General features: G+C 46.2%; 1 protein-coding gene across 2 annotated transcripts in view; it reads left to right on the forward strand.

Annotated features, from left to right (window-relative positions):
- The first annotated feature begins 10,114 nt into the window (after positions 1-10,114).
- The window catches only part of RGS20 (regulator of G protein signaling 20), a 46,224-nt gene continuing 40,927 nt past the window's right edge, over positions 10,115-15,411 (forward strand). The window contains exon 1 of one of the 2 annotated variants that reach the window (XM_081815995.1): positions 10,115-11,854. In XM_081815995.1, coding sequence (XP_081672121.1) covers positions 11,795-11,854 — 60 coding nt within the window. In that variant the 5' untranslated portion in view covers positions 10,115-11,794. Of the gene's footprint in view, positions 11,855-11,914; positions 12,579-15,411 lie in introns of those variants that run through there. The other variant, XM_081815996.1, reaches the window with a different exon arrangement.

Genomic DNA, 15,411 nt, shown 5'->3' on the forward strand with positions numbered 1-15,411 from the left:
CACTGGCCCTTAGGATTTTGATGACAGGGTTTTTCATTTCTCAGCAATCATCAATCCTTGAAAAGCCTTAGGATGAAACATTATGATATGAACCCTTGTTGACCTGTTCCCTATCTTCTTAAGAGAAGCTGCATATGAACTGAAAAATAAATGTATGATTTACAATTATATTAGACCCTGTCAGTCACTGTGCAAAGCTTGGCTGTGCTAAGACTAGAAGCTTTCTTGAAAAAAAATAATTAATTAAATAGGAACTTTATAAATTATACAGAGTTTCCACTATATTGTATTTCATTTAGAATAATAATATTCTGCACTCCATGGATTTAACATGGTGTCTGACACCATGTGAGGCAGATTCTCCTAGAGCCTTCACTTTGGTGTGTATTCTTTACTATCTAAAATGTTAGGGGCTTCTCTGTTAGTGCTTAAAATACTGTTCTTTAGTTTTAGGTAAATCAGGCTATTATAAAAGCCGTATTGTCCTTTTAGGACCTCAGAGAAGTAACTGTATTACCAAGGAAAGTAGAGAATGAGCAGCCATGTGATTAACTGACCCTGCGCCTACAGAGTTGAAGTCAGAAATTCAATCTCCAGTGGCAGTTTGGAAGCAAGCTAGTCATGAAATTCTCATTACTTGCTGTGTGTAAGAAGGAAGGGAAATTGGAATTTTGGTCTAAGAGAAATAATGTGGTCTAATGCACTTAACTACATTTAGCAGCCATCAGAGGCATTCAGAGATATGGATCAACAATATCGTTGTCCTTGATTACTGTCACTGTCAATCCTCATTACTGATATCAGTAAATAATGACCACATCCCCTGGATGTGGGTCAAGAAGCACCACAGTCAGGAAGCACTGGTCAGTGGCCCGGTTCTGCTCCTTGCCAGCCTAACAAAAATTATCTGAGCTCACTGGTCCATAGCTTCCTCACCAAATAGTGGTAAGGAAGGGGGTGGTGAGTAGTGAGATCCATGTACGAGAACATTTTGTGTTTGCACATCAGGGTAAAACAATGTCAAAAATATGATAAAAATAAGTATGCAAAATATAGTGGGGATTTTGTTAGAGTACTGCTTACCATAACCCATGAATAGCTTGCTTGGAGATGTATATATATATATATATATATATATATATATATATATATATATATATACACACACACACACACACACACACACACACATACATAAATATTTTTTAATTGTAAGAATCCATGATTTTTAAAAATATGGTAGAGTCTGGACAAATGCTATTTTTATAGAGCTGGAGATTCCAGAAAAACATCAATAAGGCTTCAAAAATTCATTTTGAAATTTCCTTTTCAATTTTCTGATATTTTACGTAATAATAAGTCCCTTCCTGATCTCTGGAGATATAGAATAGTATGGAAGAAAGAGAACAGATTTTAGTTCATTTTAGTTTAGCCTTGTGTTTTCAGCCTTTTTAATGAGCTAGCAGATAAGAAATATGGAGGAGAAGGCCCATATGGATCTTGAAATCTTAGGATTTTGGTACATGGACCTTTTTTTTATTTTTACCATTTAAAAATGTTCTAGTTTATTTTATTTTTGAATTGGAATATTCAAAATTAGATTAGTCCAGACTTACAGTTGTGACCTAATACAATTCTTGTGGTCACCCTTACAAAGGCAGAATAGACCTTCCCACACACACCCCAGTTTGGTTCAGTTGTCCAGACCAATGAGGCCACACAAATACCAAGAGAGCATAGAGAGGTGTATCACTCCCATAATGAGGCCCTCTGAGGAGAGCAAGGCAAGATGCTTGCTAACAGGTCCAAAAATGGCTGGAGAGAACAGAAGAAGGAGAGTGGTTTGGGATTTTATGGTGGGGCTGGAATTGATGGTTCTCCTCTGCAAGAGCCAAGACTTGCATGGCTTGAACTTCCTGCAGGTGCCAAAGGAGAAAGTATCTAGGCTGTCCTATCAGTTTACCCGGATGTGGGGCAGAAGGGAAAGGAGAGTAGTGGGGACCGAAAGCTGTCAGCAGTCAAGCATTAAAAAAAAATAAAGGAGCCAACTCTTTATTACAGACTCTATTACAGTAATACAGAGCATAACAGTGTATACAATATAGTAAGTCTCCATCTGTCCAGTTGCCAATCTCTACTCCCTGATCCACCCAAGGCAACCACTCTTCAGTCTTACCAGCTTCTTTGTATCCTCCTTAGAGATAGTCTATGTATATACAAATATATGTACACAGGCCTGCCCGCACACACACACACAATCCATTCCTTTTGCTAAAAATCCAAGGGTAGAAACTTTATAGTCCCAAGTTTTTTTAAATTCCTTCAGACTTGTTCTGTTATTTTCTGGATAAGTGTCTTTGGCCAAATTATTTCACTTGAGTCTCAATACAGTCTTCTGTAAAATGGAGAGGTCAATATCTGGTTGCAGGATTGCAAAAAGAAATAAATGACATAACATCTAATCAGAGTCTGGAACATAACAGATGATGTCCCTTTTGCCTTATTTGCTTCTACTTCTCTGGCTGCTCCCTTTCAGCCTCATTTAAAAATTCCTCTCCCTTTACTGACTCTGAAATACTGGAAGTTCTCTAAGTTTTCATCCTTGGTCCTTTTCTCTTCTCACTGGACTCATTCTCCCTGGCTAATCTGGGCAGTGTCAAAGGCTCTGAGACAGCTTATGGATTGATGACTCCACTCAGGCTCCGTCTCCTGCAGTCCACACATGAATTTACAAAAGTCTACTGACCATCTAGATTTATGTGTCTAACAGGCACTTCAAAATCAGCAATTGTCTTTACCTTTGCCCACTCTTCTTCTCCTAAGTTCTCTATCTCACTAAAAATGGGTACCATCATCCACCCGGTTTTGAACTAGCAATTTGGGAGGCATAACCCTTGACCTTGCTCTTGTCCTCATTTCAGACCTCTAATCAATCCCCACATTTTGTTCACACTATTCAAAAATATTTCTTGATCTGTTCATTTAGTTATTGCCATTCCATTTAATACTTTTCTAGATCAAGTCATCTCCCCAAAAATTATTGCAACAGCCTATTCCCTGGTCCCTCTTTCCAGTCATGCCTGCCTTTAAGTAACACCAGAGGACAGAGAGATCTTTCTAAAGGACAAACCTGATCCTGTTAATTCCCTGATTAAGTTTTGTCAGTGGTTCCCATTTCCATCTGGATGTGGTTCAAACTCCTTAAATTGATTCAATCTATTTCTATCTTTTCATCTCTTTCTAGGAATCTTACCCAATTCCAATAGCTTTAAATACCATTTTATGCTAATAACTCCTAAATGTACATCTCCTAGACTCCCACCCAGACCTCTACCTTAAGCTCAAGGCTCTTTTACAACAGCCTATTTAGGAGCTCCATTTGAATGACTCATAGGCATCTGCGAAATGTGTTTACCAGGATTCTTGATTTCCCTCCTCATCTTCTTCATTTCAGCAAGCCACCCAAGTGCTCATCTCAGAACACCTGGGTATTATCTTTGATTCCCTTTTTCTCAGCCTGCACATCCAGTCCACCTGAAATGCCATTAATTCTCTCTAAAACATATCTCAGTCTGTCCATTTCTCTATATTTTATGCCCATTACTGTCCAAGTCATCATCTTCTCTCACTTGGACCATCACAAAGCCTCTTGTTTTCACTATTCCCATGCGTGCCCCCTTCCAATTCACTCCAATACAAAGCACCAAAGTAGTCTTTTAAAAATATAAATCAGATCATGTCACTTTCTTGCTTAAAACCTTCCAGTGACTTCTGATTGCTTTCAAAATAAAATACAAAATCCTTGCCATGACTTACTTGCCCTATTCAGTCTACATAGATTTTTACTACCCCCTCCTTCACCACACCATAAAAGCAGATCATTTTCTTCCTCACTCACTTTGAATCCAGAGCATCTAGAGCAGTGCCTGATACTTAAGAGACATGCGATAAATGTTTGTTGAAAGAATGAAGAAATGAGTGACCTACAAGACCCTTCTTGGACCCCGCTTCAGCTCTTCTCTTTCTACTTCTACATACCACAGTGTATGTCCTACTACGTTCTAGAATAGAATGGGATTTGACAATGTCTATCTTGCAAACACTTTTAGCTGGTGGCAGCAAAAATCAAAGTGAGGGAACCCCAAGAGATTCTGGCAGAATTAGGAGTGATTTACTCAGCTGTTTTTCCCCACTGGGTGGACATTCTCAGGCTCTTCTGAGCTCACACCTTGAAGAGTTTTTAATGTTTTTTTAAACTGTGGGAAAATATAAATAACACAAAATAAATTACCATTTTAACCATTTTTAAGTGTATCATTCAGTGACAATAAATACATTCACAAGGTTGTAGAACCATCACCACTGTCTATTTCCTGAACTCTTCCATCAACCCATACACTCTGCATCCATTAAATAGTAAATCTCCATTCTTTTCTCCCACCAGCCCCTGGTAACCACTATTCTACTTTCTATCTGCATGAATTTTCCTATTTTAGGTACCTCATGTAAGTGGAATCACATAATATTTGACCTTTTGCGTCCAGCTTCTTTCACTTAACATGTTTTCAAGGTTCATCCATGTTGTAGCATGTACCAGAATTCTATTCCTTTTTATGAATGATTAATATTTGAGCTTGATTTTGCATTCATTTGTCCCACAAATATTTATCGAGCACATTGTTAAGGGCCAAGCAGTGTTCTAGACACTACTGACATAGCAATGAACAAAAGAGAAAAAGTTACCACTTTCATCATACAAACAAAGAAGTAAATACATAGCATGTCAAGTAGTAAAAAGTGCTATGCAAAACCAGTATTGCAAGAATAGCTGTATAGGAAGAGATCTTCGCGGTAGGATCGGACCATTCATGTTGTGCCTTGAGGGCTAATATAAGGACTTTGGATTTTACTCTGAAACAAGAAGCCAATAGAAAGTTTGGGGTTTCAGAGTGACATAGCCTGATGACCTACATTTTAAAGAAATATCCTAGCTTCAATATTAAGGGAAAATGAGGCAAAAGGGAAGTAGAAATACCAGCTAGGAGGATAATCCAATAGTCCAGGTGAATGATGATAAGACCTGTACCAGAGGGGCGCCTGGGTGGCTCAGTCATTAAGCGTCTGCCTTCGGCTCAGGTCATGATCTCAGGGTCCTGGGATCGAGCCCCACATCGGGCTCCCTGCTCGGCGGGAAGCCTGCTTCTCCCTCTCCCACCCCCCTGCTTGTGTTCCCTCTCTCGCTGTGCCTTTCTCTGTCAAATAAAAAAATCTTAAAAAAAAAAAAAAAAGACCTGTACCAGAGAGAATTAGCCAAGGTTTTCTAGAGAACCAGAACCTATAGGATATATATGTGATAGGTAGATGATGATGAGAGAGAGAAAGAATTGGGGAGGGGAGAGAAGGAGGGGTGGGAAGATGGAAAGGGAGATTTATTTTAGGGAATTGACTCATTCGATTGTGTTGGCTGGCAAGTCTCAAATCTGTAGGGCAAGTCAGCAGGTTGGAAATTCAGGTTAGAATTGATGTTTCAGTCTTGATCTAAAATCTGCAGGGTAGGTCAACAGTCTGGAAACTGAGGCAGGGTTTCTATGTTTCAGTCTTGTAGCCGGATTTCTGCAGAGGGAGAATCTGTTATGCCTCTTCCTCATTTCTGATGATTTGTTGGCAATCTTTGGCATTCCTTGGCTTGTGGATGCATCACCTCCATCTCCGTTTTCATTTTCATATGACGTTCTTCTGGTGCATGTGTCTGTGTCCAAATTTCTCCTTTTTATAAGGACACCAGTCATATGGGATTAGGGGCTCATGCTATTCTAACATGACTCATCTTAACTAATTATATCTGCTACTATCCTATTTTTAAATAAGGCCATATTCTGAAGTACTGGGGGTTAGGACTTCAACATATGATTTTGGGAGAGACCCACTTCAGCCTATATCACTATTTAGAGTGATAGCTGTGAATATAAGAAGCAGGGATACTCCAGTGTTTTTGACCTGAACAAAAATGATCAAGTTGCCATTCATTGAGATGGAGGAGAAAGTCTGGAGGGTAAAATTAAGAGTTCAGTGTTGCATATAATTCAAATAAATATATGTATATATATATTCAAATAAAGACCCACCTCCTATCTTAAACTCCTCACTCAGTTAACAACACCAGCAGGAGGGCAAAGAACCTGTTAACTCTGAAAGAACTGAGCAGAGAGAACCTGCAGTGTTTCCCTTCCCCAGACATACATGTCACCTAAGTAGCCCTTATTTCTGGTCCCCTCCATTTCTGTTCCTAGCCCCACCTTCCTCAGTATCAATGTTTCATTATGTAACATCTACTTATAACACCTCCATATAGGTCCTAGGCATAGATCCACTTAAAAAGTTATTAAAAGAATGAAGTCAGAACTAATTATGAGCTACAGAGATATTCTTTTTAACAGTTGTATTTTCACTAAGAACATCAAGATTTGAAGTGAACCCTAATAGAAACAAGTTATTAATAGTTTGGTTGGCCTCAAATTAATATTAACCTGTGACTCTAATATCCATGATCGGTCTATTTTATATCTTGCCATTTCCCAATCTGCATGCTTTATAGTCAGCACAAGCAAAGACTTGCCATTAGAGTTTTAAATCACTGCCAATTAGGTTCTTAGATCCAAGTGGAGGAATTGCTTCTCCAAATAATGGAAAATAAAATGTATAATATAGCTAAACCAAACCAAACAGAATTTTAAAAAAGAGAGTCCAGGAAACATAACATAATAAAAAAATTATTAAAAAAATAAAAATAAAAAAGAGTCCAGGAAAAAAATAGGTCATCTCATAAAATTAAATCTAATTTCAAATTCCATTCTAACTGTGATTTTAATTCTAAAAGCTCTGAGAAATTTTTGGTTAAAAGTAGTTTAATTCTGTCATGGATGTTTCTTTTACGAAATGATACTATTTAGGGGTGAATGAAAATTTTCAATTTGCCTTTTAAAGAGATGGGATTTTGTGTATATTTATTTGGGTGTGGTGATTGTTTTTCCTCTGCATGGTTCAATAGCCAATATGATTCATTAGGGAAGTGGATATTCGATCTTTATAAGTATTGCCTAAGTCTTCTAGATCCCTAAGGAGTGGTGCTTTTAGGAATACAGATTCCAAGATGATTCTGTTTTGTGGCTAGTATTAATGAAACCCTCAAGACTGTCATCTAGAATCTGGCCTAAAAGGAAGACAGGGATCTCTGGAGCACTGCGGGCAGCTGAAGGTCTTTCCTCAGATAACCTTCTCAGATCGAATTTTGTGACTACACTGATACTCCCAGGGCTCTGTCCTTACCAGGAGGAACAGAGAAAATCAGATTTCAGCACACTGCACCTATCGTGCTTCACACCCCTGCTTGTTAGGGAAGCCTGTGGTCCCTGTCCAGACTTGCTCTGACTGTAGAGTGTGTCCAGACACCAGCCAGAATTGGAGAGCAGGCTGTTGATCCTGAGAGAAAAAGACCAATGTAGGGAAGGGTAAAAGCTGAATGTATCCAAAGGAGCAGTGGAGCCAGAGCTTTGTGTTTCTGGGGCTGAGTTTGAGACTTTTATTCTGCCTGAACATTTCCACTATTTTCCTCACAAGCGTCTCTGTCTTGAGGCAAAGGACCGAAGCAAAATGTCTAATGAAGCGTGACGGGGGGAAGGGGCTGCAAGTTGACTTGGGAAGAAGGACTTGTGAGGGAAGAAGAGAGAAGGGTCAGGTTACCGGTTCACACATTCGCACAAAACCATTTGAAAATATGAGCTGGAGAGGCAAATTCTGGGACCCACGGAAGTCCCATGAAGCTTCCCTCGGGCCCCTAGGAGTGGGGCATGCGACGCCGAAGTGTGCCTGCAGCTCATTTTCAGCGATTTAAGCTTTGCTCAAGCCCTCGAATGAAGGCTGGTCGGGAAAGGTCGCGGGTGGTCTTAGTCAAGCTCTGGGTCGCCAGGGGCTGAACCGGTTCTTTCCTGACTTCTTTGCATGGAGTCCTTCAAGGCCCCGGGGCTCGCATCCCCTTAGGTTTCTGCTGCCATCGAGCAGCGCGCTCCGGACAGACGCGGCCGCGGCCCACCATCACCGGCAGGTGCGCACGAAGTTAGCTGTGACCCGCCCAAGCCCAGCTTCCCGCAGCATCCGAATTCTATTGGCGCCGGCGGAGCACCCACCCCAACCCCAGACCGAGGGCCTGGTCCCCTGTCCTCCTCCCCGGCGCCAAAGCCCGCTCCGAGCGTTTTCTGAATCTCTCATTTCCCCCCGCCTCGAGTGAGCTGTTGGCACTTCTCCAGAAGCCTCCCCGGCTCTCAGCTCCAATTCCTAAAATAAACTCACGGTGCCAGAAAGCGGGGGAGGGGAGAGAAGCATATGAACGGGGAGAATAAAAATACTAGGAGAAAGACCCAATTCTCCAGGAAAAGGTAATAAGGGGAAGCGAAACAGTGTGAACTCACTCGGAAATGCAAACCAAGCTCCACTCTTTCCTGAGCGCATACAAACGACCGAAAGACAAATCAGCCAACACGCTCGGCGACTTCCCAGAAAGGGCCTCATGAATGAGAATGGGTTGCTAGGTTTCCTCCCTGCCTCCCGACAATCGCTTCCCACAAGACTTCACCGCCCAAAGAAAACAAGCTGGGCCTGGCAACTGCAGCGCGGGGAAACCTAGCCAAGCCCGTGGAGGCCGCCAGCGGCCGCTCCCGCCTTCAGGACCCTGGAGAGCGGCCGCCGCGCCCTTGGGACTCGCGTCCCACCCCGCTCGCCTAAACTCCTCCCGCGCCTCGCCACCCTGTCACTTGTATTCGCTGCTTCCCCCCTCCACCTTCAATTTTCTTGGCAACCACCACTCTTGTTTTTCACAAACAGATTAAATTGTCTTTTTGTTTTGCTTGAGGGAGCTGTTTGGATTGGCTGAGTTAGGTTCTGGATTGTAGCTTCTCTAAATGTTAGTGGACCAAGAAGCTCTAAGAGCTCAAAAATGAGAGCCTGAGGAGGCAGGTGATCTTAAGAAGCCACTGAGTTCAATCCCTTTACTCTATAAATGAAGCAGATAAATTCAAAGAATAAAGAGACTTTCCCAAGGTTAGCCGTGGAGTTAGTTGCAAGGCTCAGTTTAGAACCTTGGGCTTCTGACTTCTAAAGTAATGCTTCCCTCTACTTTCAAAGAAAATAATAACAATAATCTTACCCTTCTACTGGCCGTTTAGATATCCTAAGCAACAAGTGGAAGGTGGAAGGACCTGTGTTCCTGAGAATAAGATGGACACATAGAGTGCAGAAAAGGGTCCTGCATAGTGTGCACTCATGAGACCCAACACAGTCCTGGTATCCCACTACGCCAACCAGCACAACCCAAGTCAAATCAGCCAGTCCCTTCTTCCACCCAGCCTGGGTCTGGGATTGCTCAGTCTTCTGACACTAATCAATTCTCCCCCCAGACACCTCTCACAACAGAACCTAGTAACCAAGTCCAACTTCAGTGTCTCAGCAGGGAGAGCTCTAGGCACGTTAGGAGGTGGGAAATGTCAGAAGGAAAGCAGGAGAAGAGCAAGAGTTGCAAAAGTGAACTAGAAGATGTTCATTCACTAGGAAATCCTAAAGAACCAAGAAGTATGAATAAAGATGCTTCTATACACTGTATCTCACATTTAAGGTGCATGTGAACCCCCTGGGAATGTTAACATTCAGATTCTGGTGCCATAGCTCAGGATAGGGTCCCAGATTCTGTATTTCTGACAAGCTCCTGGTTGTTATTAAAGCTGCTGGTCCAAGAACCACAATGAGAAGCATAGAATTAGAAAGAGAGGAGGGGAGGAGGAAGGAAAAGAGGGGGAAAGGAAAGAAAGGGGAAGGAGAATCCAACCAAAGGCCTTTCCTTTTGCTCTCACCTACCTTCTCTTGCAATTCCAAAGTACAGCCTCAAAATGCTGTAGTAAATGATACTAAATGCACATTTTCTTCGGTCTGTAGCTAGATCCAACAGTAATGGTGTGTTTGTTTTATTTCTCTCCCCCTACCTCTTGCCCTTCCTGCCGCCGGCTCTGCACAGCTCCCAGACTCGCCCGCTGCCCTGAAGCTGCTCAGCCTCCTTTCTAGCACGCTCTCTGGCCTCGCGCGATTCTTCTCTCACCTTCTCCGGCGACCCCCTTCTGGGGCTCCCCAGCGGCGCCCGGACTTGTCCCTCCTGCTTCCCGCTCGCTCCCTGCCAGCGGCTGGGCTCTCGCGGGGGCATGGGGAGCGGCCAGGCCGTCTCTCGCTCCTGCTGGGGGCAGCCCTGGCACTGCCCAGCCGACCCCCAGTGGGACGCCTGCCCAGGGAAGAGGACGCCTGCGCTGGGCAGAGCTCGCCCATGCCCGTGAGTACAGTTGTCTCCACCACGCCCCACCGCCACCCTCACCCAGACACCAGCATCCCCTGCTCCTTCCTAACCTCGACTGACCTGAGCCCCGGGCTAGGCGGGGCTCCCGCCGACAAGGCGCTAGGGCGGGAGGGGTCGGGGGAGGGGCAAAGAGTTTTGCTAGTTCAAGGAAAAGGAGCCGGCGCCTAGCCTGACACCCCCTTTCCATAGTAGGCCCTCGAAGCTACTTTTTCCCGAACCATTTCCTTCCACTGTCAATGGAAACTGTGGAAGCGGGAGGGAGTCCTCGCCCTTTCTGAGTCTCTTCTCAAACTCTCGTTCTCAACGTGTCGCTCAACCCCCTTCCTACCAAGCCTCCCCCCGACGCGCCTCCGCCTCCTCCTCGCGCTCCCACTCCCCTGCCCTCTCGGCGTCTGCAGGCTCTGGAGGCCGGGGAGGAAATGACGTGATGTTATTTTTGTGTCAGGTCAGCTTCCAGCTTCAGTTTAGCCCTCCAAGCTCCCGCGCCGGGCTCGGGCGGTCGGTCGGGTCTCGCTCCCGAGGGCACACGGCGGGATCTATAGGGATACGCGGTGCTCTGGGCAGCGTTTTTCCGCTCCACCCCCAGGTCTCTCCCTAACCCTGGACCTCGGAGCCCCTGGGGACGGAAGGCAGCTGCCAAGGGTCTCAGCGGGATCCGGAATCCGGAGTTAGCCAACCACCCCCACCCCTACCCCCAACCTAGTGGGGCCTCCGGCTCCGGCGGCAGGAAGAGGGCGTGGAACTCCTTTCCAGTGAGGGACCAGCAGAGGCAGTACCGGGGTGGGACGGGTGCCGAGCTCGGAGAAGCACCCGGGGAAAGAGAGAAGGTAGGGGGCTGCCCTCCAGAGGCGGGGTAGTCCACGGCGTGACTCTCCAGGGATAGAGCACGCTCTCCGCGCGCGGCGCACCCCCCGGTACACTCACACTTGCACCTCCCTCCGCCCCCCTTCATTCACAAGGTCTGAGCACGCATTCCAGCACAGCCGAGTCTCGCTCAGCCCCCGCGCGCCGAAGGGAGGGAGCGCAGAGGGGGTCTTGCAGACTCTCTCTGCGCTCGCCTGGTTTAGGGCCCACCCTCTGGATTCTGCCTAATTCCGGCTGGAGGAAGGGGCTACAGTCCCGCAGCGGCTTGGGTCCAGTTTGGAGCCCGAAGCGACCCCCTCAGCCTCCGCCGCAGTGGAGCGCGCCGCCGCCAGAGGGAGGCGAGACCGGGATAGCCCGGCCGGGGAGGCGGGAGTGAGGGGGCGGGGAGGAGGCAGAGCTGAGGGAGCGTGAGAGAGGGAGAAGGTGAGAGGAAAGACCGCGAGCCAGAAGAAGAGGAAAACCGGGGAAAGCAATCGCGGGCGTAGTAAGGCCACCAGTTGGTATTGTAATAAAAAAAAAAATAAGGCACACGCGGGACGCATGCGCACGGTCGACGGAGGCGAGCTGGCCGGAGCTGCTCGCCCGGCGGACGGTGAAATCGTGAGTACCCAGCATCTTCAATCCTCCTTTCCCCCTCTCGGACTCACTCTAAGGCCTCGGGCTGGGAGGTGGCCGGGGCCAAGCGGGGCGCGCACGCAGGGCAGCACTTGGAGCTCTGGTCGTCGGCGCGATGGGGGGAGCGGGTGTAGGTCGGTCTCCTCATCCGCCGGTTCAGCCCCGGAGGTCAGTCAGTGCGTATTGTGGGGCTGAATGGGCTTAGGGTGTGATTGGGTCTCAAGGAGGGCGTCCAGCCACCAGGATCAGTTTCTGCCGGGTCCAGCAGGGCGTCCGCACGATTCAGCCTCTGTGGCCTGGGGTCAGTGAGTGGGTAGGGGACGCGAGAGCCTAGACTTTAAAGTCTAAAATGCGTACTGACCCCCGAAGTAGATCGGGGGAACTCCAGGAGGTGGAAACGTCGGCGTTCTCACCGGGCCGAGCGCCGGAGGCGGGCAGTTTGAGCGCAGGTAGGAAGAGGAGACACTCCCTGAATCGCAGAACCTCCCTTTAAGAAAAGCGCAACTCAGGCGGGGGACCCGGGAAGTGCCTGCACACGCGCCCTGGAGGATCTGACTCGGTGCCCGCATTTACGCTCTTGAAAACTTAAAGGACTGAACTGTTGCCCACCCTTGGCCCGCGCCAAGTTGGTTAAGGTGCAGGCGCCGCGGGTGTTTTTCTTGAACAAACCCGGGCGATTGAGTCTTCCACACTCTCGGAGCTGCGCTCGGTAAGTTGGAACGTGTCGCGGCGGCCAGGCTGCGGAGACTGGAAGGGGGCGTGGGCGCGCGGGGGACCTAAGAGGGGCGTCGCGCCAGCGGGAAGGGATCGGGGGACCTTTTAGGGTGGGTGTGCGTGGCGACTCCCCTCCCCTAGCTGTGGGGAGTGGGCGGGGGGAGGGGCCTAGGAGCTAGCCGGAGCGGGTGGGCCTTTGCGGGAGGGGTCTGTGTGCTCCACGTTCGGGGGAGTGGGCGGGAAGCGGTGGGCGCTGGGGAGTCTCGGCTCTGCGACCTGCCCACCCAGCGTGGGTGGTGAGTGGGCGGGAAAGGGCCCTGCGGGAGGCGGCGCTCCAAGACAGGAATGGGTTTCCCCGACTCGCCAGTTTCGGAGGAAAATCCGGGCGAGCAGCCAGGGCCCTGCGCGACCCCAGGGGCGGGCGGGACGCGGCGGTGGATAGTGATCGGAGCCGGCGACGCGGGCGCGGGCTGGGACCCCTGGGTGCTACTGCAGCACCCTCGCGGCCAGCAGCGGACAGTTAGAGGAGTGAAAGTGAATGCAGTTTCTATCCAGGAGGAGGAGAGCGCTAGAGGGAAACTCTCTCCTCCTTTCTTTTCCTTCTCTGAACCTGGCGGAGGCCCATGGCTCGTCATTTGAGAGGCAGTATTGCCTGATAGCTCAGAGCTCTGGGTTCTGTAACTGTCTGGATTCAAATCCCAGCCTAGCTGTGTGACCTCAGGCAAGTAACTTAACGTTTTGGTGCCTTTGTTTTATCATCTGTAAAATGAAGAGCTCTGTTACATACCAAACAAAAGCTGGTATTACTATTACTGTATTTATGCAAAATTGGCTAAGTAGTCTTCAAAATACTGTATAAGATCAGGAACAAAATGTATTTTGGGGGTAAATATAAAGAGTATATATAATAAAGTAGAAGATGTCCATCACCAAAATTAGAAAAACAGTAAATATTTTCTATGTTGATAAGTAAATTTTAAATACAGTGCATTTCTACACCATCTGGACCCTTTTTATTTCAAATAATTATGAAATACTTATATACACATTTCAAACAGCATTTGTTAAAATTATCTCTAACCTTCAAAAAATGTTTCACTTTGTAAAACAGATGTGCATAAAAAATACACAGTAGGTCATGGTATATACAGAAAATCCAAGGTTTACATTAAAATACTGCACCAGGTCAGTTGTATTTAAAAGAATCTGGAAACTTACCTTGGAAGCTAGAAATGCTAACTTCTCTAAAATGATTGTAAACATTTCAGCCAAAATACTCATAATATCAAGAATATAGAAAGATAGGGGTGCCTGGCAGGTTCAGATGCTTGATCTTCAGGTTGTGAGTTCGAGCCCCACAATGGGCACAGAGACCACTTTAAAAATAAAGAAATACATAGAATGATAAAAGTCAGATTCCTTCATTTTACAGCTGAGGAAACATTCAGAGAGGGTAGAGGTCCCTACTGGAGATCTCCAGCTAAATAGGGCCCCAAATAGGATTGGAGTTAGGTCTTCTGACTCGACCCCCAAGGCTGTTATACACCACACTGATGTGTTCCTGTTTACTACAGGTTTATGAACCTTTAACAAATAGGAAACTAGAAGTCATTACATGAGGGAAAATATACAAGCATGTGTTATATACAACACAAGAAAGACCAGACAGTAATTTGGCTACTATCCCACAGCTTCATCATGGTCCCGCACCGTAGAAGATAGGACTGCATAATTTAGGTAAAGTAGGCTAAGATTACAGATTAAGCTAGAGGCTGAGCCAGCACTGGAATTCAGGGTCCCGCTGGAGTACACATTTTGGTTGCATATTCTCTTAATCCCTTGTAGCAGTTTTTCCTTAGAAATGACTTTTGAGCTTTTCTTAAATTCTTAAAATCTCCTTCCTGCTGACTTAAGAGAGCTTTTTAGGAAAGGCTTTCAAAATTACATAGAAGGAGATTTTATTAAGCCAGATTTTGTGGACAAGCAAGAGTGAACGGGGGCAGGGGGAGGGGAGCTTTCTTATTTTAACGCAGTGGCTTGGTAAATAATGGTTTCCATTCCAAGCACTTGAATATCAGTTCCTAAAATCCTACAGTTCTTTCATTTCTGCATGTGGCAGTATAATGACATTCACCTTCCACAGACAGGTACAACAGGTAGTTTCAAGGTCCAGCCCTCACACGAGCAGTTTAGGAATTGTAGACAATGGCAGAGCCTTTCAAGTGAGCATTTGGCCTTACAAAGTTATTTAGGATTATAGGAATGATGTGTCCTTCAGAGGAAGCACTTCTAGGAACTGTGCTTGCATCCTTGAAAAAGGAAACCATGGTTCTCTCCAGTGCATGAACTGGGTATCTTACCCTTGACTTTGCACCTCTGCATACTTACCAGGTGTTTTTAGACAGAAATACAGGGCATTAAGTAGGGAGTAACTTTGTAGCAATGTCCCAAGCCAGTTCATGGTCAACATAAGAAAGACCAGACAGTAATTTGGCTACTATCCCACAGCTTCATCATGGTCCCGCACCGTAGACTTGTGTTAAGTCAAGTCCCAGTATGATTAGAATGTGAATCACTGTCCAATTGGGAATATTTCAGATTGGTTTTCAGTGTACCACCAGGTGAGTCACCGTGTGAGCTTCTTCTAGTCAAATACGTATAGTATCAGTCAGCAACTAACAGGGTTCACTCTGAGTCAGAGCTTAGCATTTAGTACAATAAGTGTGAGTCACTGACTACCTGGCACCTATCTGAGATGGTCCCTGAATTTTACCTTGAGCAGCTCAAGAATCTGGACAATGCTGCATGGGATGAGTCAGTTCATAGTA

This window comes from Leptonychotes weddellii, chromosome 4 (assembly GCF_054177405.1).
Source record: "Leptonychotes weddellii isolate Sample4059 chromosome 4, ASM5417740v2, whole genome shotgun sequence".
Lineage (NCBI taxonomy): Eukaryota > Metazoa > Chordata > Mammalia > Carnivora > Phocidae > Leptonychotes > Leptonychotes weddellii.